We start from the raw sequence: 25,491 nt of genomic DNA, 5'->3' as shown, positions 1-25,491 counted from the left end.
TGAACAACTTGCATACACAAACAGTGTGCATGCGCGTGCACACAGACAACATGCCTTGAGTCCCAAACCCTATCAGTGTAAAACCCATGTGACTGCCACACTCAACCACAGAAGGGCAAGAGTACAGCATAAATGAGTTGCTTGCTGCCATCTTGTGGAAATGGAATAGAGGGAGAGGTTTTACACAGCCATTTATTTCCTGTATGGTGGTCATACTGTAAATACCGGTATTGTGAAAACAACTCAATGACCTGGAGCAATCTTCCCAATAACATGGGTTGGCCTGTACGTGAATAAAATGTCTTTGTATATCCACCCACTACATCCTGAAATCCATTTAATCCACAGAGATATGAACTTCACAAAGGAAATAAAGCTAAATATAATAGTTAAACTTCAATACTGACTTTGGTAACAGTTACAACTTACTTGTATTCAATAACTAGCACTTTGTATTGTTTTCTGGATACTGCAGTTTATAACTGAATGAGAAATGAATGGAAAACAAATGATAACACTTATGGTTTATTCAATGCCGAAATATAATCAACTACTGGCTTTTCAGTAAGTAAAGTGATAGAAATCTACTTAGAACTATCATTTTCTTTTTCCATTAAAAGAAAAACCAAGGCTTGACAGGGGTATGAACATTTCTGAAGTGAATAAAGTGACAGAATGTACTTAAAACTTATTTTCTCTTTAGAAGAAAAAAAAACAAGGCTTGACAGGGTAAGAACATGATTGCAACTCAGCAAAAAGAGTAAAAGGTAGAAGGGATGAAGTATAAGATTGGCATGTAGACTGATTGGATTACACACATAAATACATGGAATAATACATTTGCTTCTATGAGGATAGGTCCTTGTCATTACTGTGAAGTAGAAATAATCATTTCTAAAAAGAGCATACAAACAACATGAAATAAACACGTGTTACAGTCCACCTTTTTTAACCTGTATTCAATCTCTTGGTATAAAAGCTATGGATAATATCTCAAATAAATGAAGCGAACATGATAAGCAAGGCTTTTTGTAAGTTTCTTCATTTTGGCAGGAGAGGGTTCCTTGTACAGTTTATTACTAGCAATGTTGTCTTTTTTCTATGGGATCAAATCACTAGGGAATATTGAGCAACTTTCAAATCAAGTTCACACTAAAACCTTTGGGGATATACTGAATAAACCATCACATACTGTAGGAGTGAATTCACAACCTCAGCAAAAAACTGACCAGAGAACAAACATGCACTGACAAACTATCAACAAATGTCTTTGTCCCCATGTCCCTACTGCTAAAAAAAAATGCACTTTACATTTTTTTTAAATACTCAGTGAGCCTCTAAGTGAACATCAACAAGACAAAGTACACAGCAGAGACATGTATCATACAGCAAGAGGTGTAGCAGGGATGCTAGTGAGGATATGGGGAAGAGAGATACATTAGCAGGTCATGTCACCTAAACTTGTCTAGTAACTGCACAGTGTCAGCCAAGCAGTGTCAATGCACTTAAGGGGTTAATAATCCTATGGAAACAGTCACATCTTTGAAACATCTTCCAATACAATTTGGAAGAATTTCAGGCGATATTTTATAGGATGCTCTCTACAGTAGTTGTTAACACACTCATTCTAATAGTCAGCAGAGTAGATGTCAACACAGACACCAGGCAAATGCTCTCAAAGGCACCAAATGCCCTTTTTAAAGTCCCCTTTCAACTCATGTTCCCATTTTAGAACTAAAATATTCCTTTTGTACGCCACTCTTCCAGATACCAAGGACGCTCAGTATCTGAACGCTCCCTGTAGGGACGACCTCTCCCCCAGACCCTCTGGGTTGTTTCTCTCTCCTGGCCTTTGTGAGAGCTTCAGGCGAGTAGCTCCTCGCTGCAGTCCTTTGGCCCTGCGGCGGCAGGACACCTTGTGGCGGCGGAGGAGCGTAGCATTCCAGAAGCGAGAAGAGCAGCGTCGACAGGAAAAAGAGCCTCTGGCTCGATGGGAGGCCCGATGGATGAAGGCCGCCCAAAGCCTGTGAGACTGCTTCCCACACACGCTGCACCTTAGTCGCTCCTGGGCGCTCGTGACTCTTTGCGGATGTTTAGCTGCCATGTGGACCAGCAGCCCCGCTTGACGGGAGAACACTGAATTGGGGCATATAGGGCAGCCAAAACGTTTCACGGGGACTCTGAGTGATGACAGCATCTTCATCTTCATTCCACCAGTGTTGACGAGCTTATACCCACCCCCTCCTGGTTCCCCCCCTCGCCTAATCTTCAAGAGAAGAGAGCCTTGTTTCTTCTTCTTCGACTGCCTTCTTATTAAAGAACCCATCTTTCTCTTCCTTGTGCTTCCATCAAATCTGACTGAATCTGAGGGTTCCCATCTGTTCCCCCTGCGATCTCTCCTGTCGGACTTTTTTTTTTTTTTCTTGTGCCGCCTCGTTTCCTCGGGCGGTGACTGGATGCTCTGTTGACGGTGTTGGTGGGACTGGATACTCGACGGATGATGATGGTGATGATGATGCGGGTTGTGATGATGGAGATGATGATGTTCAGTGGAAGGCAGTTCCGTCAGGGGCTGGAACGGGGCTGTGGTATGGAGAGTATGACTACGGGATCCTGCTGGGTAAATATGCTCCCCTTTCACCCCTGCTGGGGAATGCTGGTGCTGCGGGGGCATGATTGTGGAGTTTGGGGGCAGGGGCTGTGAATAAGGCGGGGCATTAGAGGCTGAGGGTTGGGCTGCTGCTGCAGCATCATAAAAAAGGGGTGAGTAACCAGCTGGTGGTTGTGGGGGAGGCTGTTGGTGACTATGAGTGACTACGCTATGACTCTGCCCTCCATGGCCTTCACTGGAAGGAGCCAACTGTAACAGGGCATTGGTCGCAGCCTCACTCTCCGATGCAGATTGACCAACATCACCCCCGCCTCTGTTATCTCCTGACCCACTGCTACCCTCTTGCGGGTTAGCCTGTTCAGTACGGGTCAGCCCATGTACAGTACGGGTCAGCCCGTGCTGTGATTGCCTATGTCGAGTGAGGCTATTGGAGTAAGCAAAGGCTTTCCCGCATACGTCACAACAGAAGAGCTTTTCACCCCCACCTTCATGAACCGTTTGGTGATGGGCGGTCAGATGGAAGTGATGGCGGAACGACTTCCAACATATAGCACAGGTATAAAGCCGGGGCGGGGGCTGAGGCTGGCTGAGGGGCAGGGGCTGGTCAAGGGGCGGGGGTGGGGGCTGGGTGTTCGAATCTTGAGGCTTGATGTCTTGAGGATATGAGTAGTAGGAGGTGGTGGTGGTGTTTGCTTGGTTCTGGCTCCTGTCTTGGGCCACACTACATTGAGGGTTTGGGTTAAAGCCGTCCGCAGCTGGTGTTGTGGGCACTTCTTCCAGCTCTCCTTTCTGATGGAGTTTGCTGTGTCTTCTGAGGCTCTGTGAGTAACCAAACTCTTTCCCACAGATCCTGCATTTGTAATTCTTTGCCCCAGAGTGGACTGTCTGATGTTTGCTGAGGTGGAAGGCCTCTCGGAAATATTTCCCACAAACAGCGCAGTGGTGAGACTTTTCTCCAGTATGGATGCGGTCATGCCTACGTAGGGTCTCACGACGTGCAAATCCCTTGCCGCAGACACTGCAGAGATAAGGACGTGGGAGCCCACTGGTCCCAGGTCTAGGGGTGTATTGCCTGCGTTTGGGGGGCTGTCCATCAGCTGCTGGATCTTTCTTTGCTCTGGGTTTGCGGGGACGTTTTGGTTTGGCAGCAGTGTTCTGTGGGTTCCCCCCACCTCTGAAATTCTTATCCACACCAGATGTTGATGAAGGTGACCCCAGAGGACCTAAGCCGAGCCCCCCCAACAGGCCCCCTATGATATCGCCTCTATCATCTCCTCTGTTCCCACTGCTGCTAGCTGCAGTTATAGCAGAGATAGCATTATTGACAGAGCTAGTGACATCATCCTCCGAGTCATCCAGTAGAGAGGACAGGGGCAGGTGCGGCTGTTGCTGCTGATGGTGATGTTGGCTTTGGCTCTGTGGGTGAGGATGCAGTGTTGGGGCCAAAGGTGCCTTTCTCAGAGCTGGGCCCGCCATCCCGCTTCCACAGGGGGAGGCACCAGAGTAGCATGGAGATGGATTGCCTTGGGACCGGTGATCGTCGTGGTAGCCTGTGTAACGATTCCGAGAGTAGTCAGTGGGGTATTTACCATCTGTTCTGTCCCTGTCATTAGAATTCCCTCCCCTTCCACCCTGAAATAGACCATCACACCCTAAACCTGATTTTGGTTCTCCTTCCCCAACAATGATCACACCATCTTCCTCCTCAGTTTTCCCATAAATTACACCTCTATTGCTCTGATAAGTCCCCCCTCCACCCCCTCTTTCCTCCCCATCAGTTCCCGTCTTGCCGCCCCGTTGTTTGGGTCCCCTACCTGGCTTGCCGCAGGTGCCTGAGGCAGCATGGTTGAGTAGAGAGGTGCTCTCACGGAAGGAACGGCCACAGGCTGGACAACGGAATGGCTTTTCCTCATGAATCTTCTCATGACGCGTCAATGACTCTCTACGATTGAAAGCCCGAGAGCAGGTGGAGCAGCCATATGGGCGGGCTGATGAGTGTATTACACCATGTTGCAGAAGGTGGCCTTTTTTCTTAAAGCCTTTGCCACAATCAGAACAACTGAAGGTTTTGTCTGGGCTAGGACACGAATTGGATGGGGGCTGAGAACTATCTTGGGTGGAGTGGGGAAGGCTTGGGTCAGATTCTGTTTGGATGTGAATTGGGTTTGGGCCAGTTGTGGCACTATTGCTAGTACCTGCTGCAGTTGGCTCATGCATGCGCAAATGCCTGCGAAGGCTTGACAGGTGACTAAAGTTTTTGCCACAGTCTCCACAGTTATACGTGGAGTCTGCGTCAGGTTGTGCGGGGTTGGGCTGCATGGAGCTCTGGTTAGCAGGTTTAGAAAGGTGAGAATTATTAGTAACCAGCACTGAGGCAGCAGTGGAAGAGGGAGCAGAGGAGGAAGAGGAAGAAACCACTGAGGAGGATGAAGATGATGAGGCAAGGAGGGATGACGGGACCCCTCCCACATTTGACATACCGACCCCACTCCCAATTAAAGCTGGGGGCTGACCGTGGCTAAGCCCTCCTCCACTACTAGTAGTATTGGGATTCCCACTGTGGCTGCTGTGGCCATGGCTACTGCCGCTATTACTACTGCTTTCAGATTTTCTCTGTGGCAAATAGCCGGCCATAGCTTTCTTCCTCCTACTGCTGCTGCTTCCACCTCCACTGCTTTCCCCTTTACCATCATCCTTTGACAAGGATAAATGAAGTGGCAAAGGGAGGGGCAAGCCTGCTTCCTGTTGCATTAGAGAAGCTATTTGATTGGATGAGAGGACAGGGATGCCCTGGAAGTCAAATCCACCTAGGGATGAGGGCTGAGAGCCTGGGTGGAGTGGGTGATGAGAATGAGAGTGAGGGTGAGACAGAGGTGGCAGCTGCTGCTGCTGTGGAGCCTGCTGTGACTGGGGAGTGGAGTGGCCATGCGAGTGAGAGGAATGCAAAGCTGGAGGCGGAGCAAGGCTACTAAGGCTAGTGCTAGACTCTGCACCTGTGTGACTTAAACCAATCCCCAGGTGGTTGTGGGTTCCCTGCTGAACCAGAAATTGCTCTAAGCTAGCATTGGCAGGCACCCCAGAGAGGAAATACTGATTAGCAGCTAACATGCAACTAAACTGTTGGTGAAGGCTCCGTGCATCAGATTGGGCCCCAACAAGCTGATGCCCCAGTGAGCTGACTGCACTGCTGCTAGTGGGGTTGTTGGAGGTGGCCACAGAGCCTGAAGGGGAAGGGGAAGAAGAGGGGCCAGGTGATGCGTGGGGGACAGAAAGGCCAGGATGCAGGGGAGGAGGAGGTGGAGGTACAGATGTTACTAATCCCCCTAATCCCCCAGCACTCCCACTGCTGCTACTTCCGCCAGCAAAGTGCTCAAAGCGGCCTACGCCTGGGTGTAACTGCTCCTGTGCTAGTGCTGCCTCAGATGGGTGGAAGGTACGTAAGAACTGCGGATAGCCTGAAGCATGACTTGAGCTGCTGCTACTCATCTTGCTCGACTTTGAGCGGGAGCTCTGAGATGAGGAAGGCTGTTGTTGTAGAGGTGGGGGAGGAGGGGCACTCATCTTGGCAAAAATGGAGGCAGAATCAGAAAAGGCGTTACCTCTAGACCCCTGGAGGGCGCCCAAGCCGAGTCCAGACAGAAGAGCTCCAGAAGATTCAGCCTGCTGTTGTTGCTGCTGCTGCTGGAGTTGATGCTGGTGAAGCTGCACTTGCTGTTGATGCTGTAGTTGTCGATCTAAACTAAGGCCTTTGAATGGGTGGGCCTGGTGCCCACTTAACATCTCTATAATGTCCAAATTGTATTTTCCAAACTGGAACATTTCCCACTCACTGGCACATGGGGGTGCAGGGGCCACACCTCCAGCGCCGGGAGCGGCAACGATGATCCCACCACTGCTGACTGTCGAGCTTCGCCCTAAGGGTGACGTTATACTACTGCTTCCTCTGGAACTGCTCGAATCTCGGCTTGAATCTAAATTCCTTGCAGTGGTGCCGCTGCTACTCCCTCCTGATCGTGCACTTCGACTGCTGCTACTTCCTCCTGATCGTCCACTGCCTCCACTCTCCATTCAAAAGGAGAAGGGACAGGTGGGGGGCACGTTTATGGGTCTTTTTTATTTCTAGATGGACTCCAGATTATTTCAGAACTGCTACAGAATAGTTTTTATTTAGAAGCAGTTCAAATGACATATCCTTGTTTCCTTTGACAGTTACTGTGTTGGCATTGTTTTCCTTCATCTACGCAAGCTTCCTCATCCCTGTTCAGCCAAGAGGTTCCTACAAGTGGAAAACACAAAATTCAGAAAAGAGAAAAATCATTTAAGGGAACTGGAGGGTAATTTTGAATATCATCTTTCTATATAGTGTCCCTAGACAACATTCAAATTCTAATTATTGATTTCAAAGAAATAGCGGTTCTGAACCTATGAGTAGGCATTCCATCCATTAACCTTTGTGTCCCCCGCTATTCAACACACACCTGTACAGTGTTGTGCATAAACAAGCTAAAACACACATTCAACACACACCTGTACAGTGTTGTGCATGAACAACACACACCTGTACAGTGTTGTGCATGAACAACACACACCTGTACAGTGTTGTGCATGACCAACACACACCTGTACAGTGTTGTGCATGAACAACACACCTGTACAGTGTTGTGCATGAACACACCTGTACACAGTGTTGTGCATGAACAACACATACCTGTACACAGTGTTGTGCATGAGCAAGCTAAAAGAACGCCGTTCATTGAGCTCATATTTTGGTGAACACATGAGCTTTTTCCTTTTGCAAATACATGAACGTAGTTCACTCTTACCGTTCTTTTCTCGCTCTCTTACCACCCAATTGCCAATTTTGTTTACATGTGTGTGGTAATTAATAAGGATAAAAACGGTTTTGCTGTCACTTCAACGTGCTGCTTCTGTCTCTGCTTCTCTCTCTATAGACCCTTTTCACGGGGGCCACTTTGTGTCAAAAAGGCAGGGTAAACGCAGGTGCAAGCAAAACACTAATGAGGGTTTCCAACTTCCATGATTGGAAGTTGGAAACCCTCATTAGTGTTTTACTTGCTCTCCTTCTATCAATACCGATGTGAAGATTATTATGAAGTGAAACTGTGGCTGTAAAGCATTAATCAAAATTTGGTTAACATTACAATAAGAGTTTTACTTTGAAAGACCTAAAACGGAAGACCTACTTTTACATTCTAGCTGACTTGATGCTTGTGCACTAAATGGAAAGAAAGAAAGAAAGAAACAAACAAACAAACAAACAAACAAACAATAAGAAGTTAACTGAAAATGAACTGAACTGCTCATTTTTAGGACTGTGAACTTAGTTCAAAATTCAAAATTGTGAACTACTGTATGAACATGAACAAGTTCATTTTAATCTGTGTGCACTCAAATGGCAATGGGTCGTTTCAACTGATGCATCTCAACACTGCAATTCCAAATCCACATACTTAAAGGATGGCTTTACCGGTAATCAACCCACTTTGCATCATATAATCTCGGTAATATAAGTACATAGGCAGTGTTTTATCTTCTCTCTGTTTACCTCGCTTACTCTGAGGTGGTTCTGTTGGATTGTAGTATAACCACTCATGTTGCTGTTAAGATTGGTTCATCATGCTCTCTAACATTCTAAGAGATTCACATTTCATATTTACCACATTGCATTTAGCAAGATATCTGGATGCTCACAGATGACCTCTGCCGCAAAGCAAAAGGAGTTCATGGTGAAAGGAGGTAGAGGTTGATTATTCAACAGAGCTAATTTGGGGATAGTGATCTTTATGCCAACATATCATATTATACACCAGGGTACCTAGCCCCTTAACCCTTACATGCTCTAGCAGTGCCGTAACACCCCGGACACAGTACTTTGTCCTCCCCTGTTGAGATGTCTATTATGTACATATTTCGGCCAGTATACATGTTTTCCCCCCCAAGTATATAGAGCTGAACAGTGACGTGACATTTATTGCCCCGGAAGAGAGTTCCCCATTCATTTCTTCATAGACATTTCGAAAAATCCTTATATACCGAGTTTTAAGGCTGGAACCAAGATAACTAACAGCTAGCAAAAAATGTCACGTGACTGTTCACCTCTATAGGGCACAACAGAATCAAGCCACCATGGTATGCATGCACTTTATAAAGACACAAATCTATTATAATAGCATTTACTTGAATCTAAGTATTGTACCTTGCCCTCTCAAGTGAAATTGTATTTAAAGGAATTGTGCCCTAGTGACAAATGTTTCTATTTCATCATTCATTGGTTAAAATATAATTATAGTTATTTCCAACCAGGGCCTATATTTTTCCTAGTTTTTGCCATCATGTTGATCATTTTCGGCACTGCATTGCAGAGCTTTACATACCTCCAGTTCTCTTTCACACTTCTCTCCAACACACACCCAGAGGGCCAGCGCAATCTTCAACAGGTGAACCCAGAAAGCAATTAAAACACACACCTTCAAAACAATAACACTCACACTACCGTTACACGTCTTTAAATAGCTGTCATTGAACAATTATCACAACATTTCAGTTATAACAGTCCATTTGATACTTTTTAGCACTTGCTCACACATTTCTTTGTTTGGCTGGCTACCGGTCTTCTGTCGAATTAATATATCATTAGAATGGCACTTTGCTGCTTCAACTTGAAAGCATTATTGGAATGCCCACATTCAAAACCATTTGTATTTGTATTTAAAATCAAACCATAAACAAACTACAGCAGATATGTCTTGCTGTTTGTGAATAGAACTGTAATTTCAATATACAGTAATAACAATTTAAAATCATTTAGATTTGTAATACCTTGGACTGCTGACATCGGTGGATTCCCTGCTATATTTAGTGCTGGTGTTGACTCACTTGCGCAATTCCTGATGCCACGTGGGAGATATTGGAGCCCACAAAAAATCCTCCTATACCCTACCTGTAAGTACAACTGAGAGGTTGATGTGAACGCTTTCTCCCAGTCGGCAGTTCTTATTTGCTGAAAATCTGATGACAAGAAGGAACACAGCATCAGAGTACTTGAATGGTCTACTTGCCAATTAACTAACCCACGCTAGTTACAATAACGTGTCTAATACCGCAATATATGCAAATTTCAGCCATCAGATAATTGGAAAATCAGATGGAGGCAGGTCCTATTGCAGTGTGGGTGCAATTGTGCTGAAAGGATGTGTTTCAATCACTTTTTCACAATCATCACAATGGCGAGAACTAGTAAAAGAAGGCCCGGGTTGAGTATAACCAAAATTACCAATTAATGCATAATGCAATCCATAAGTTCCTAAAGTATGAAAATCTAAATTGACATATATTTTACTTGTGTTTTTTCTTATGGCCTCACTCTCCAAAAGTTAGAAACCTAAGAACTTTTTTTTATTGTCTTACTAAAGCTGAGAACTATTATTATTCGTATTTGAAAGGCATATCAATGCACACCTTGAGCTGCTACACTGACAACGAAAGACTGGTTTTATATGTGACAGTATCGCAATCAGTTCTGATACCTAATTTTAACACAATTAGCCTTTTTCACTTCAGCCATTTTGTGTCTTAAAGGCACGAAGTAACACAGGTGCAAGCAAAACATTAACAACGGCCCCGGCACTGGAATACCTAAATGGATTGGAAGTTGGAAACCCTCATTAATGCTTGCACCTGTGCTACTTCCTGCCTTTTATACACAAAATGGCTGCTGGTGAAAAGGCCCATTGGGGCACTGTCAGCTTTTCCATTTCTCTGTGGAACTGTTCACTGAGACCAGGAAAAAGCCTTTCATTTGTGCATATATGAGACAGTAGTGCATGTTTACAGGTTAAACTGTCCTTAAAAATGCTAATTAGTTTAATTCAAATCCAACTGCTTGCTCTGTCACAATCCTCCTTTATAATGCTGTAGGTCTTATCTGAGCACATCTTTCGTGCGTTCCTTTATCACAAAATAACTGGGATGTGGAGGCTAAATTACATCATATCCGTTTTGTTAGCATTCCATTTGCAGAAAACTTGAGCTGGGAAGTTCACTGTTCACTGGTCAGATCCAGTCGCTAGCCAGGCTAGCCATCGTTAGCAATAACAGTTGATAACAAGGCATTTCGCGCATGGCACTGCAGCCTCATGTCCACACAAATAGAAGTTAGGCACTGCTGTGTGTACAGCTGATTTAATGAGACACAAACAAGACAAAGTGCGAAATAGCATTTACTACGATTATAACTAGTTGTTGCGCGGAGCAGCCATCTTGGATTTTTGAGGTCGGGGCTGCTGAGGCTCCTACGAGTTTGGAATGGGAAATACCAGCTCTAGTGATGTCACCGTCCCACCTCATTAACTTTGAACCGTAAGATTACCAGTTCCCAGTTATAAAGGAATGCACGACTAGGCCCCCAGGACACCATATTCACAATACCCACAACATAGGCTATTTATTCAGTTGTCCAACTAGACCATTAGTGTTTGTTTACTCCTGGTTGTTCCCATAACTGTCAGTGCCTCAATTGAATGCAACCAAAAATAATGGGATTTAATTAAGGTAGTCTAAAGTTAGTATGTTGTAAGTAAGTAGGCCTATGCATGTATGTAAAGTAGTATGTTTTGATGCAAGTTTTCAATAGAATAGGTGTGTCAATAGTGTGTAACAGGGTAGGTATAATTTATGATACATGAGGGCTAATTCAGATTATCAATTGCTGTGTAGAACCTTATAACACCCTATTGTTGCTGGCTCCAACCATCAGCACCAGTATGACAAATTAGTTAATAGCAACATGTAGTTCCCTTCACCAACATGCAAAGCAGGAATAATAATCATAATTGATTGAGCAGGGTGGATTCATTCCATATCGTTATAGTAGATGTATTTTCAATGTTCAAAAACACTTTGACAACACATTGTTATTTAAATTTAAATGTACCATTCTACAAATGACAAGAGGTGAAAAGTGCTTTGGCTTCAGTCTGTCATCAATTTATAGCATCTCTTATATTCTTACCGTTTCCCTTAATCGGAGAAATGGACCTATAAGGGAGTGAGCTCCCCCGGCAGATGGAGATAATTTATTGCATATTTGATTTCCTCTCATTTTATAATGCAAATTAGCGATCCTGTGAAGGACAGAAATTCTGAATCAACATCAGTATCACACTCGCTGCACAATGTAAACATGATCATAACAGCCAAAAGCAATAACACATGCACTTGCAGCGGCACAATGTAATAACGTTATTGGCTAACGTTTGCAAAAAAGAAAGCACAAAAATATAGGACGCGTTTGCATGCCAAAAAAAACTTCACGGTTCTTGTATTTTATACTGGCTCAGCGTGTTTGGCACACGTAATATAGAAAACCACATAACCAGTAACGGCTAACGTTAGCTAACATTCACAACCAGAATATAATATGCATGCCGACTAACGTTATGTTGCTAACGCGATATATACATCTGCGTAACGTATATTGGGCAAATGTTTACCTACGCATCCAGTTGCAGAGCAGGCAGATGGATGAGGCCTGTCACGCCTTCTAAGCATCAAGCTAGCTAGCTACCACCCGCTTCCATTTCTGCGTGCTGTTTTCCACTCGTTAGCCACAGCCATTTTCACTGATGCTGAGCGAGAAGAACGCAAACACGCTTCTCCCTAGAAATCAACACCAATGCCTCCTCGCCATTCGATAACAGCGGCCCGCATCAGCAGCGAACAGTTAGGAAAGTTTTTCTCGACCGAAATATATTTGGATGGTCCGTGAGAATATTTTTTGGGTAAAAGTGAGTGACGTGTGCTCACTTAACATTGGTCTTTTCCGGCCCTTGTTATATTTCCGGGTAGCACCCGCGGCTCATGTCTCTGAGCTCACAAGTCGTCTGAACGGTTCACACATTTGACTGGAACCGTCATGTCGTGTTCTTTCAAAAGTGCTGCACATCTGCATACTTGTTGATACTTGCTTATTCGAGTGCCAGTCCGATGTGTCCCACGCCGTTTGTTATCCATGTTCGATGGGAGGTTGAAACATTTCACCGGGGTGCATAATGGCTGCTGTTTAGCCTGTTTGGCCTACTGTACTAACTAATTATAACATTGTGGCAACATTGTATCTCAGTTGCACATAAAACTGACGGTTTATTACAGGCTACTTACAGACAAAGCACATGAAAATGCAATTTTCTTACAAGCAGGCATACTCAACTATTTTGAAATGTCCACTAACTTACCCATGAAATAGGACATAGGTAGTAGATTGAGCATCAGTAAACCCCATACATTATAGACGAGAGATGCAGGCTGTGGGACTCAGGAAGTCTCACGGGCAGGACCCAAATATATTACACATTACATTAATATGAATAAATAATACTACTATCAAAGTGAATTTTAATAGCCTACTGTTTTAATAATATGGAAACAAGTCATATTCAAGATTCAAGAATTTATTGTGCCATGTGCTCATGTGTAGGTGTACAAGGGCATTATAATTCTTGTACGGATCTCTATGCATGTAAAAACAACAACATATTATTAATAATAATAATGATGATGATGATCATAATAAAATATACATAATATTGTAAAAAGTATAGACTACGTGTGTGTGTGTGTGTGTGTGTGTGTGTGTGTGTGTGTGTGTGTGTGTGTGTGTGTGTGTGGAGGGGGAATGCTGTCAGTCATATAAATGTTTGGTGTCATTCATCATGGGACAAGTCTTCTCTTTCACTTCCCGAGTCTCCTGTCCAGGTACAGGACAGGAGACTGCCCAGCAAGATATGACCACAATGGAAACAAGTCATGAACTTTATTGTGTTTTATTCCTCAACAATTTTAATCCTGGTGTATGAATTTTATCTGTTCATTTGTATTTTTAACATGTGTTTTAATAAATTCATTCATAGCCATGCAACCGTTTTGAGCCCATGCAAGCGATCATCTCCTATGAGCTTCAAGGCCCCAAATCAACTAATACCATTATTGAAGCAATATGATCTGTAGGCTATAAATCCAAGAAATGTGCCTGTGATGCTCATGGAGTCCAGGGGAGGGGGATGCTGTTCCTAAATCCATCCAGGATGAAGAGGAAAGGTGACCGGGCCTTTGCTGGGATGTCCTGTCCCAGAGGTTAGAGCTGCAGCTAAATGTTGGCCCCTAAATCACTTCTCAAGAGCCATTTGTACAGAAAGGCCATTTCATAATTTTATTTGTACATTTTATACTGACTTTAATTATCTTTTTTATTGTTACTATTATTAAGATGTTATTTTATGTTTTACTTTCCCTCACTGCTGTATGTGTTTTTGTTCCTTTAGCTGCCTGTACACTTTGTAACAGCTGTTTTGAAAAATGCTACACTTTATTTGGTGCAGCCATTTTGATCAAGATTAAGCGATATGCATAGTTTCATCTCCACACCACTCTGACTTTTAAGATTGCTACTCCTCTGTTACAAAGTTAATCATGTCGACCAGGCATGCAGGGTCCTGGTCCAGGCCTCAAAAGCCCCAGATTCACATGGAGATCAATTTGTCCTTTCATACAAATTTGCATACCAACATAGGGAGGTCAACTTCAGTCCAGATGTAGGCTACAATGAGCAGTTGTTAGTATAATTTACAGTACCTGGGTCAGCACTTTACTGGGCAGATAGGCCTACAATCGGATGTTAACACAGTTTGTATAGATCACAAGTCACAAGTAATCCAGGCACGATGCTAGTTAACAATAGGACTACATGCCATCCGGCTCTGGCAGTGCCATTAAGGACAAACACCTACTGAACTGTTTGCTTTATTTTCTAGATTAGTGCTTCTCAAACTTTTTTACATCTAGGACCCATAAACTGACACAAATTAGACCATTTTATCCCCATCTGATATTTTAGGTGACGACCCTCCCACTCTCTTGGCCCTGTCTTGCAGGAGCCTGGTTTTGGTTTGGTTAGGCTGATTAGGCGCACCATGTGCCCGGTGCACTCATTGGGCCTTCAGACCATTCAGACCCTCCTCACCGATGCACCTTTTGTTCTGTTTGTTTGTTTAATGTAGTTTGTGTTGTCTAGTTATTTTCCCTTAGTTTTAGCAAATAATTTTTTTTAACAACTGAATGATGTGAAGGTCTTTTTAAGCTCAATGAGTGCACCAGGCCCAGGTGCACCCAATCAGCCTAACGGCCCCAACACCAGGCTTCTGCAACACAGGGCTGGGAGAGTGGGAGGGTCGTCACACATTTAGATGTTTTATTACAGAAAGTGTGTGAAACCCATGACCACAATAGTCCTACATTCTGTTATGTATCGTTGGAATTATAGTGAAAATAAATTACCCTTTTTGCTGGGGACTCCCAAGGACCCCTTGGGGTCCACTTTGGGAACCACTGTTCTAGAGTAGGCCTATGCTATAACTTAGATACACAATGATATTGTGTATAGCTATAAGATACAATGCAGACTTTACATATCAGCCCCTGTAAGTTAAATTACATGACATTATGCTTCTCATCTGATGCAGAATCTGTCCTGTATTCCTGAGTGGTCACCACCCCTCCTGGTGGCGAGAGGTGCAAATTACAATGATTGGATGCATCAAAGGGCACCAGTAGACTACTTCAACCAAATATATCGCTATTTTTGCGCCATTTGTGTACATTATTTAACAACATTGATGGTGGTATAATATCGATACAAAGGCAGTCTTCTCCTCAACCATGAAAGCCTTCGCCTCAGTGCAATAAATGGGGTCACAGCAGAAAAATTGAAAAATTTGAAAATGAACTCCAGCATATCCCCTGACCTGTAGGCTAGGAAAGACATGGGAGAAGAAAACCAGATGGTTCAGCATATGTATAATATAGGCTAACCATGTAAGGCTAGGCTATACTCAGATTTTTTGAAGCAGTGATATAAAGATTTTTGTTATTTTTTAGTCTTTCACTCCCATTGGAATTGTACTGTCTTTTAATGTGTCTGATACAACTGTTTACAGTGGAAAGATGTGGGATTTGATCACAGACTATATACAGAAAGCTAAAATACATTATGTTAAAACACAGCTGTTTCCTTTCACTAGAACCTTTACAATAGAATTGTTTCAGTAACACTTTATAACAACTTTCATCAACAAGCCGCATTGAGCAGTTGATGAATTAAACATTAATTACTTATTATAGTATAGGCTAGATGTTAAAATCTGATTAGTCCATCATTAGTACTCATATTAGTTCAACATTTATATCTGGATTATAAGCAAGGAATAAAAAGTATCTTATAATATTTTATAAAACTTTAGCTGTGCATGGTATAGCTGTCTGTCTGTGCAGCTTAAAACTAGACTAGGCAGGTTAATCCGCATATGCTCGAAAATTGTCGGACAAACACTTGAAACAAACTTTCAAGAAGCACACACAAGAAGAATGTTCTCTTCAAACTCACATTCTTTTTAATGAATTTGAGCTGTTGCCCTCAAACAGAAGATTCAGAGTCCCACAGGCTCGCTTAAATAGACTGAGAAACTCTTTTGTGCCCCAGTCTGTCAAACTGTTAAATCAGGTTAGAGGCTCTAGGTAGGGACTAAGGAAGCACTGCAGCCACTTTTCTTGTCTCTTGTTTGTTTTTTTGTCGTCAATTACGTGTATTGAAGTTCCACAGTATGTAGCACTTTGATGATGGTGATGGTGTTGCCGTATTGTACACCTGTATGTATTTATGAGCAACAAGTGTCTTAGGATGCAAGACAAATTTTGGACTCTGTCTGACAATAAAGTGATATCTTATCTTAGCTGATAAAATTCACACTTAGACCTATAAAAACTAGCATAAGTTGTAGTAGTGTTAGCTGATTATTTACTCGTTTTATAAATGATTTGTTGCTACTATGTTGTAAATATACATATATTAATAAATACTTGCAGTACCTAAAGTAGCAACTTATTCCAGTCTTAAGACATATAGTACCAGGATGGCCGACTGGCTGTACTGGCCTATAAATGAGTAGCTAATTTACTCAGACTGAATGAATGACAGTAAAACATTTTTTCCACCAACTTTATTATACAAATTCTTTGTAAGTCACTGTTGTATCCAAGGGGATCAATGCATGGAACAATAACAAAAGGGTTTATTTGAAATTTATAGGCATGAAAACAAATTGTTGAATTTAATTGCTGGACATAGTTCCTATTAATACAATTTACCATCAATAATGTTTTACATTTTCAGCTGACCAGCCTTATTGTAAATTAACTCATAATGGTGATGAAAAACACAAACCATATTCATTCATTCCTCTCTGAAAATCTTCCTTTTAACTTGCCTGTGTTTTAGTTGTCAATCCTGAAAAATAAATGTCCCTGTTGCCATATAGGCTCTGACAATAGAAAGACAACAAAATGTTATGAGTTTGGCACTGTACAATTAACTACTAACACATAATTTGTTGAATCCTCAAATTAATGTCACTTGTTAAAATATTCTGATTGTACTAGCTATACAAAATACAATACTTGCACAAATTAGATTAACCATTTATAAAATTGTGGCAATGAGTTTTAATGGATATGGCTTGTGAGATATTACAGACTTTGCTACAGACCTTTTGTGGCTTTATTTTAAAAAATCTAATACGACTGTATGTCCTCTGTCCCAGTCCTATATTCCCTGAAAAAGACGCTGCACTCAGAACATTCATGTTTCCATTAAACCTCAATTTTTCCAACCTGTGTTCTAAACATTCATCCAAACACACATACATTATGGCGTCATGGGTTTTAGTGTGTACCACCCATATGTTATTGGGTCAGCCTACAGAGACAGCGGAGTCTCTCTCTGGTGGCATTAATAACATGTGACTTGTCCCTCTGTCCCTCACTGGCTCTTTTTAAAGACATTAGACACTCATACATTTAGAAGGCTGCCGATTTATTTTATTTTTTTCACTTTTGTGCCAGAGTGGAAACCTAAGCAATCACTTAAGCTCAAAAAGTCATAAGGCCTATCTAGGCACTGGAGATTGGCCATTGGCACCAATGACCTTAAATCCAGGCATATTGTCAATGCCTCTCAATGAAATGGAGCTGGCATGCATCAAGATTTGGAATGCTTTTAAAAACTTGGATGTATGACCAGATGTAACAAAAACTAACTAGTCATGAGAATGCTAGTTATCTAAAAAACAAGAAACACTTAAATCCCACTGAGTAAAAGAACATCACATCATAAGATAATTGTTAATAGTAACAATAACAGTTATAATAATCATTAATAATAACACTCCATCATATTCATAACAACTACATTTAGCACTGTGTATAGGAAGATTGTCCAAATGAAATCAGTATTTCTGTTGTCAGCATCTCATCTCCGTATCCTCTCAGTTGACTGAACAAAAACCAAGTGGTAGCAAAGTCTTCTTTCTCTTATCTGCGTAATTTCTCTTCTTAGTAATTTCTCTTCTTAGTATAGGCTATTACCAAAAACAAATCCTCTCTTAAACCCATATAGCTTTCATTGATCTGTCACACTTCCAGCCTTGCTTTTACAGAATGTAAACCTTGAGCATATGATACAAAGTATATTTGTATCTGGTGCAAATATCAGGGGATAGATTTGTGCAAAGTTTTGTCTCTGTGTTTCTCTTTGAACTGTGCTTAAACTGCTCGTTTTTTGTACACATTAATACTTAATACATCATGACAATATCAACACAAAATCAAGAGAACGAGATATCATTTTATATGGACCACAGATAGCACATACTATATAGGATAGGATAGCCCTTAGTATTGATAAGCATTGTTATTGATGAAGATTTTTTATTTAAAATTTATATTCATTACTTATAATGGCTGAAGTGCGTTATGATACAGCAAGGTCTTCAGTTGAGGATGGAAAGGGCATCCCAACCATCTGAGTCATTTATGGCGTCAGAGCCGTCCTGCAGAAGACCTCTTGGTGGCCTCTCTCCTGACTCAAAAGCTTTGGCATGCTCTGAAGACAATCCTTTGACTGTACAAAATATCATTGGGTAATTTGTCACCTGGTGATAATAATAAAATGGTGATTGTCAGACCAGCCTCCTCTGTGGGATTTTCTTTGTATCTCCATAAATGGCTTTGAAGGACAGTTGTGTAAGTGCAACCTCTGCGTCACGGTCTATTCATTTGTGCTCTAGAGAAAACATATGCTCTTTGTACACAACCTACATAAAAGCAAGTTGCCTTTTTATTGGTAAACTGAACAGAGATGTCCACTCTGTATCATCTCTTGACTAATGTAGCTGCATTAAGATATTTGTTAATAAAATGACTGATGGCTCTATATAATTTGGTTATCCCATTATTTTTTACAATATGGTGCTGATCTATAGAATGGGAACATTTGTAAACAAATGCCTGTAGCATAATGTAATATCAGTTGACACTCTTTAATGGAACAGTGATCAGTGTGTGGAGGTTATGGGGTACGGCCTCTGGGGATAGAATCTAAGGTCACATGGAAAGCTAGGCAACCCAGGCGGCTGATTGGTTATGTGGGTTCCTTGACAGTTTAATCGGATGATGCATCCTGCCAATAGTGTCAGGCTGCTGTGTCCCAGTCGCTAGAGTGCAAGCTCCAAACACCTGCCAGCCCACCTCCTCCACTCTGTCAGGCTGCTGTGTCCCAGTCGCTAGAGTGCAAGCTCCAAACACCTGCCAGCCCACCTCCTCCACTCTGTCAGGCTGCTGTGTCCCAGTCGCTAGAGTGCAAGCTCCAAACACCTGCTGCCCACCTCCTCCACTCTGTCAGGCTGCTGTGTCTCAGTCGCTAGAGTGCAAGCTCCAAACACCTGCCAGCCCACCTCCTCCACTCTGTCAGGCTGCTGTGTCTCAGTCGCTAGAGTGCAAGCTCCAAACACCTGCCAGCCCACCTCCTCCACTCTGTCAGGCTGCTGTGTCCCAGTCGCTAGAGTGCAAGCTCCAAACACCTGCCAGCCCACCTCCTCCACTCTGTCAGGCTGCTGTGTCTCAGTCGCTAGAGTGCAAGCTCCAAACACCTGCCAGCCCACCTCCTCCACTCTGTCAGGCTGCTGTGTCCCAGTCGCTAGAGTGCAAGCTCCAAACACCTGCTGCCCACCTCCTCCACTCTGTCAGGCTGCTGTGTCCCAGTCGCTAGAGTGCAAGCTCCAAACACCTGCGAGCCCCCACCTCCTCCACTCGTTTACATAGGAAGCAACAAAAATAAGTTCTGTCTCCCTGCGTCGGGATGAGGTTGGTTCTGTGAATAGCGAAAGTCAAATCTCTAAAATCCCTCACCAGACACAGTTCACTTAGTCATCTGGTCGACTGGGTAGTTTTCCCAAGGGATTCCGTTTTGCAAAATTATTGTTTGCAAGAGTTGAGCAAGGCGACAACCCAGCAGGTAACCGGCTCAATTCCCGATGAAATTCTTCATGAAATATCTCCTCTTCGTTGATCTCTTCCACTCTTTTTATATCATCTGGTTCCCTATCTAATATGCTCCTGAGTTCTTTTCTAAAGACATATAAAAACAAAGTTATCAATGACACTTCCGTTGGTCTTTTCTCACCCTTCTAATCTTTCTACTAGTAATGGCACCAATGTATATGGCAATATGGCAAATTCTGTTACGAAATATGGCTGATGTAGGCAATCACGTACTTAGAATACCCCACCTTCATCTATAACTTTATAAATAATCATATTTATCTAATTACTATCTAATTTCAACACTAATTTGAATTGTCTAAGCACTATGCGTTAATTATAATACTTTTACTTTTATTCTATTTTTATTCCTTACAGTTTTTATACCTAATAGTTAAATGCAGAAGGCTGATCTATTCCCAAACCTTTGATGAGGGGCAAATTCTCCATGAGGCACAGCTCCTCAAACCGTCACCTCATTTTTACTGCCTGTCCTAATCCCCTGGCTGCCTCCTCCGCTCCCCCCCGTCGCCCCAACGCCTCCGCCCGGTATAAAATGTAGCTGCTCAACGGTGTTCTGCCTTTTGGCGGCAAACGCCATCCTCCTACTGTGGCCCCCTAGTGTTCCTGTTCCCATAACTACCCCCGCGCCGGGCATCTCGCCCGCCCAGCCCATGCCCCCACCCATGTGCCCCGTCATGGCCGTGTTCCTCTCCTGCTCCCTTCCGGAGGTGGGGTGAGAGTTCATCTTGATCATGTGGTGCCGGTCGAGGGAAGGCGTGGCACAGACGTTCTGCTGGGACTGGGCCTTTTGCTGGCGGGGCAGCGTGGGCACCATCCCTCCTGTGGGGGTGTACGGATCTACAACCCCCATACCCCCGATGCCCATCCGCTCCTCCAAGTGGTCCGGGGACATGAGCAGCCGTTCCTGCCTCTCCTGCCTATCTTGCCTATCCTGGGGTTTGCGGGTGAGGGTCTGCGTGTTGGAGTTCTTACTGGAAGCCGCCATGGCTTTGTAGTACTGGTGCTGCTGGTTCTTGGAGAGCCGGGACAGCGTTCCTGTGTTCCCGGGGACATCGGCCATGTTGAGCATCTGGTCTTGAGACTTCACTTTCCTCGGTGGCTTGGAGAGAGTGTCGTAGTTGGGGTTGTACTGGGGCTCCGGGGGGTCCAGAGGATAAGGGTTGGGGGTGGGTGATGTAGGCATGCCAGTGGGCTCGATCCAGGGACGCATCGTGTGCCTGGGAAGCGTTCCTCTCCCACTGAGGGTGTAGTCTCCACCCCAGTGGAGGTGGTGCTGGGAGGACTGGAGAGCTGGCTGGGCTGTGTGAGGCCGGCGTTTTGTGGTGCAGTAACCAGATGAGTACTCATCTAGACCTTTCTCTGGAAGTCAAGCACAATTTCTGTTGATCATATAGCAGTAAATACCATAAGTACATACTGACACATGCATTTTACACCATAGTGTCTGAAGTGTTGCCATGTTTTGGCTCAGTACTATTGAAACAGCTGCACAAACTGATGTATAAAGGGCAGAGAGGAAGGACAAAGACAGATTTGTATATTCCTCTTCCCCATTTCTCAAATGAAGGTACGTACCCAGGCGTTTGAGGGAGGAGTATCAAATGAATTTACGTACCCAGGCGTTTGAGGGAGGAGTATCAAATGAATTTACGTACCCAGGCGTTTGAGGGAGGAGTATCAAATGAATTTACGTGCCCAGGCGTTTGAGGGAGGAGTATCAAATGAATTTACGTGCCCAGGCAATTGAGGGAGAAGTGATGTTTTAGACTAATTTCAATAATGAAGACTACTTCTGCAGCCAATGCCCAGTTCAGGTTATATCACAGTGCACGCCCCCTTTCTTTGAGGTTGTATAACCCATTAATTGTTAGGCATGCCCCTTTCATTCATGCTGTCTCCTCATCCATTCACAGTCTCCCACGCTTCCCCTCTGTGGCAATAGCCAATCAGCTCAAGCTATTCCTTTCCTGCTGAGCCAATAACCTAACTGGCGTAGTATATCAGAGTCCATGTTTTTACTATGTTTGCTTCGTGCTGTGTATGTGCTATGTGTCATCCTCAGTTGCTGATCATGATCGCTGAAGCAGTTGTTTTCGCCCCACCTCCTCCCCTGACCACCACCAACGTCACGACGCCTGAAGAATCCCCTTTGGGGGATTTTCTATCCTATTCATCACTGATGCCCTCCTCTCATCATCTCATGAGGAACGTCATTATATCATGGAGTCATACGCCAAAATTAATTTGTTTATTGTATCATTAAAGCTTATTGAACCGTTCTACTAGTCTCTCATTATTGAAGTATCTGTACATACCCAGGCGTTTGAGGGAGGAGTATCTGTTGAGCTCGGGCTTGGTGACGCTCTCATAGGAGGGAGGCAGCTGAGCCAAGTTGTGGAGGGAATGGTGAAATGCAGGCTGGGATTTGGCATTGTTGTGTTTGCTGGAGAGAAGGGTGCCTCCAGCTGTCATCTGAGCGTTGTTCATTCGAGGTGTGCGTTCTGCCGAGACCAGAGGGAGAGGGAGGCTATGTATTAAATGAGATTTGCTCCTCTGGGTATAGTGCACTGTAGCGGTGTCACTGGAACAGAGAGATTTTAACTTCCTTCTAACCCTAACATAGGCAACAATGATAATCATAATTATTGTTGAGATGAATATGTCTACTTTTGTGGTTGAAACGAAACTGAATGAAGTAAATTAAGCATAGTGGTGATTACACAAGTTATATACGAGCATAGTTTTCACCAGCTGCCTTACCGATAGTTGCAGTGTGTTTGGGGCTGACGCCTGATGAGTGGATGAAATTGTGTTGCAAATTGCCCACTGTAAATCAAACAACATGAGGTCATCAGATCACAAAATGGATGTCAGCCCGTTTCCAGTTTAATGGCATTTTAGCATACAAAAATCAAGCCACCTTTATACTATTTTATCTATCTGGATCAATTCACCTTTACATTATCTTTCATCCATATTGAGACTCTCAACATCAGCATATAGGCTGTATACTTGAATATCTCCAGATTTCTATCCATTTAAAATGCATTCAATGTTTCTTCTACAGCCCCATTGAGGATTATTCTTTCCCCTTGATGGCTCTCTTTCTAATGGAAAAACAGAACAGACATACGCAGACATGACAACCACAATATAACTCTATCACTGCATACAGCAGCTTGTACATGTTGTAGAAGCTTTAGGCCCTCACATCTGTTGTCCTTGCTGGGCAGGCCAGGGGCGTAGAGGTTTTTGGGAGGTCTCCCCAGCGTCCCCTGTCCGTCTCCCACAGCCAGAGCCACACTGTTGTTTCTCTCATCCTGCTGGACTGGGCTTGACTGGTGGCGCAACATGTCAACCAGGGCTCTGACATGACCAACACGAGCACAGGTCAAACACAGTGACATGACCAACACGAGCACAGGTCAAACACAGGGTTAGTGTATTGTGTGTGACAATAAACACTGTGTGACAATAAACACTGGTGATGGCTAACCATCCTTACAGACAGGTAAGTCACCTGTTAGCAAATGAAACATGCGCTAGCTGGCAGATTCGTCAGGTTCCCAGGCTAATGATGAACCGTAGAAATGTTCAAATTCCATATAATTTCTAACATGGCCATCTGACTGTGATGTGAGGGATGCAAGAACCATTCATATCATTCTCCTAAGCGTTTTTGAAGTATATGGGAAGAGCACACTTCGGATGAGGAATGAGTTTTTGCAGACTTGCTCACAATTGCTGAATCAATGTGAATACAATGATTCATAAAGAAAGGTGAACATGTCAGTCAAGGAGTGTGTTAAGCAGAATTAAAAGAAAAATCTAACAAATGGTTTTAGTTTTAATTTGTAGGGTTTTGCATTCTATATATTATTGACCCAATGCGCTCCCCTCGTAGTCAGTGTAGTCCAAGATGGAAAAATGCCCAACCTGTGCAAAACCAAACAGCATATCTGTATTGCCAAGAGTAGTGTGATATATTGGACCATATATACTGTATGAATTGATTAGCCCATTGGACTCAAATCACCGCAAACTCTGCAGCCACTTCATGAAAATCAACTATGTTTTAGCTGATGACTATTAACATTATTTTGAGCCTAGACTGATGGACCTGGGACATTTACTGAGACCTGAAAACCGAATTGTCTTACATTATTCCCGCAGGACAGGAATCAACAGATAAATCAGTGAGAGGTGATGGAAAGAAACCAGAATAACTTATTGATTTCTCCGAGCCTCACCTGGGCATGTTAAGATCTCTGTGGTTGGCCTCCTCCTGCACCTTGTTGAAGGCCACCTTGATCCCCACGGCTACGGCCACCATGAACACGATGACACCCCCAATGACAAAGCCTGTGTTGTGGCTCTGCTGCTTTAGGGGGTCAAAGTCTATGTCCGGTCCTAACTCCTCTGGTGTGACCATGCCAGGCGGTGGTGTCTTGGCCCAGTCTGGAGAGTCATAGTTCTTACAAAGGTCCTGCGCCAGCTGCCGGCTGCGCTCTGGACAGCAGAAACGGTAGTGGCAGGTGCCACAGCAATAGATGAAGGTGTCCTTGGAGCAGTTGAAGGCGCTGTCAAACTGTCCCATTACGTCGTAGTAACCCCGACATACATCCATATGTAGGGGCGCCACCTGCGCCGCACCCAAGGGAGGTGCAAGAGCATCTGCTGCAGTCACGTTCTTCGGGAACATGACCTGGGCCAGGGGCTTTGGAGGAGTCTCCAGAACTCCCTCTGTTTCTGGAAGTCTCTCTGCAGTTTTGGTCCTGCCCTGGAGAGCGCCTGGCCGCAGGTTGGCCTGGACAGCGAGCAGCAGGAGAGAGGGGCTGGGGGGGGGATTAGGCTGGTCGGTGAGGTGTGAGTGCTGGGGAGGGGGGGAGGGAGAGCTCTCCACACATGGGCCAGTTAAGAGGGAGAGCAGGGAGACAGTGAGGACTCGGAGACTGGTGGCGTGCATCATCTTCACATGACTAAGAGCTCTATTTTCTGTGCTTGAGTCAATGCGGTTACACTGCTGTATCCGCTTCTGCAGTTTAGCCCACTAACAGTATGTACAAGCTGTGATCGTTTAAAAATAGCTTCATTCAATAATGTTGAGCGATGGATTTATAAGTCTGAGTATTTATATAGGACATATAAGTATACGTGGTGAGGAATAATAAAAAAAATAAAAGGACTCACTCCATCAAATTAATTTGTAGGTGTCAGTCATTGGTGGTAACAGTGTTAAAATTGATTTAAATTGCTGCTAGAAATGTGTAACATATGTTTAGTCCTCCAAAAACATCTATCAAATCTGTAATGTTAAAATAGGTGCAGCTTTGCAAAAAGTACAAACTGCACATAAAGATCTTCATGCTTTTAGACCTTAATGTCTTGTTCTACATGTCCCATTACATGTT

General features: G+C 43.6%; 2 protein-coding genes across 5 annotated transcripts in view; both read right to left on the bottom strand.

Annotated features, from left to right (window-relative positions):
• Positions 1 to 359: 359 nt before the first annotated feature.
• Positions 360 to 12,380, bottom strand: LOC310779924 (uncharacterized protein). Of its 4 annotated transcripts, XM_083640441.1 has the most exons (7): positions 12,124 to 12,380; positions 11,643 to 11,754; positions 9,452 to 9,640; positions 9,007 to 9,060; positions 7,816 to 7,847; positions 6,211 to 6,887; positions 360 to 4,161 (listed from the first exon to the last, which is right to left on the bottom strand). In XM_083640441.1, exons 6-7 carry the CDS (start codon positions 6,677 to 6,679, stop codon positions 1,781 to 1,783), a joined length of 2,850 nt encoding a protein of 949 aa, XP_083496567.1. In that variant the 5' UTR covers positions 6,680 to 6,887; positions 7,816 to 7,847; positions 9,007 to 9,060; positions 9,452 to 9,640; positions 11,643 to 11,754; positions 12,124 to 12,380; the 3' UTR covers positions 360 to 1,780. The 4 variants fall into 4 exon arrangements, with proteins under 4 accessions (XP_083496567.1, XP_083496566.1, XP_083496568.1 ...); XM_083640440.1 differs by lacking the exon at positions 7,816 to 7,847; XM_083640442.1 differs by lacking the exon at positions 7,816 to 7,847 and having other exon boundaries at positions 12,128 to 12,380.
• Positions 12,381 to 20,519: 8,139 nt separating this feature from the next.
• The window catches only part of shisa7a (shisa family member 7a), a gene marked incomplete at both ends in the record, with an annotated part of 14,980 nt that continues 10,008 nt past the window's right edge, over positions 20,520 to 25,491 (bottom strand). The window contains 5 exons of the mRNA XM_083634699.1: positions 20,520 to 21,439; positions 22,396 to 22,581; positions 22,841 to 22,906; positions 23,292 to 23,446; positions 24,331 to 25,130. Coding sequence (XP_083490825.1) covers positions 20,520 to 21,439; positions 22,396 to 22,581; positions 22,841 to 22,906; positions 23,292 to 23,446; positions 24,331 to 25,130 — 2,127 coding nt within the window. The remainder of the gene's footprint in view (positions 21,440 to 22,395; positions 22,582 to 22,840; positions 22,907 to 23,291; positions 23,447 to 24,330; positions 25,131 to 25,491) is intronic.

This window comes from Poromitra crassiceps, assembly GCF_964638095.1.
Source record: "Poromitra crassiceps genome assembly, chromosome: 1".
NCBI classification, from domain to species: domain Eukaryota; kingdom Metazoa; phylum Chordata; class Actinopteri; order Beryciformes; family Melamphaidae; genus Poromitra; species Poromitra crassiceps.
Note: the sequence above shows the minus strand (reverse complement) of the source record. Positions and strands in the feature narration are given on the sequence as shown.

Bases quoted from the DNA above. Each gene is read 5' to 3' on its own strand.
- LOC310779924 (XM_083640441.1), bottom strand. From the start codon at position 6,679: ATGGAGAGTGGAGGCAGTGGACGATCAGGAGGAAGTAGCAGCAGTCGA. The intron at 4,162-6,210 runs GTAACGCCTTTT...ATCGTTACACAG, and splicing joins CGCCCTCCAGGGGTCTAGAG to GCTACCACGACGATCACCGG.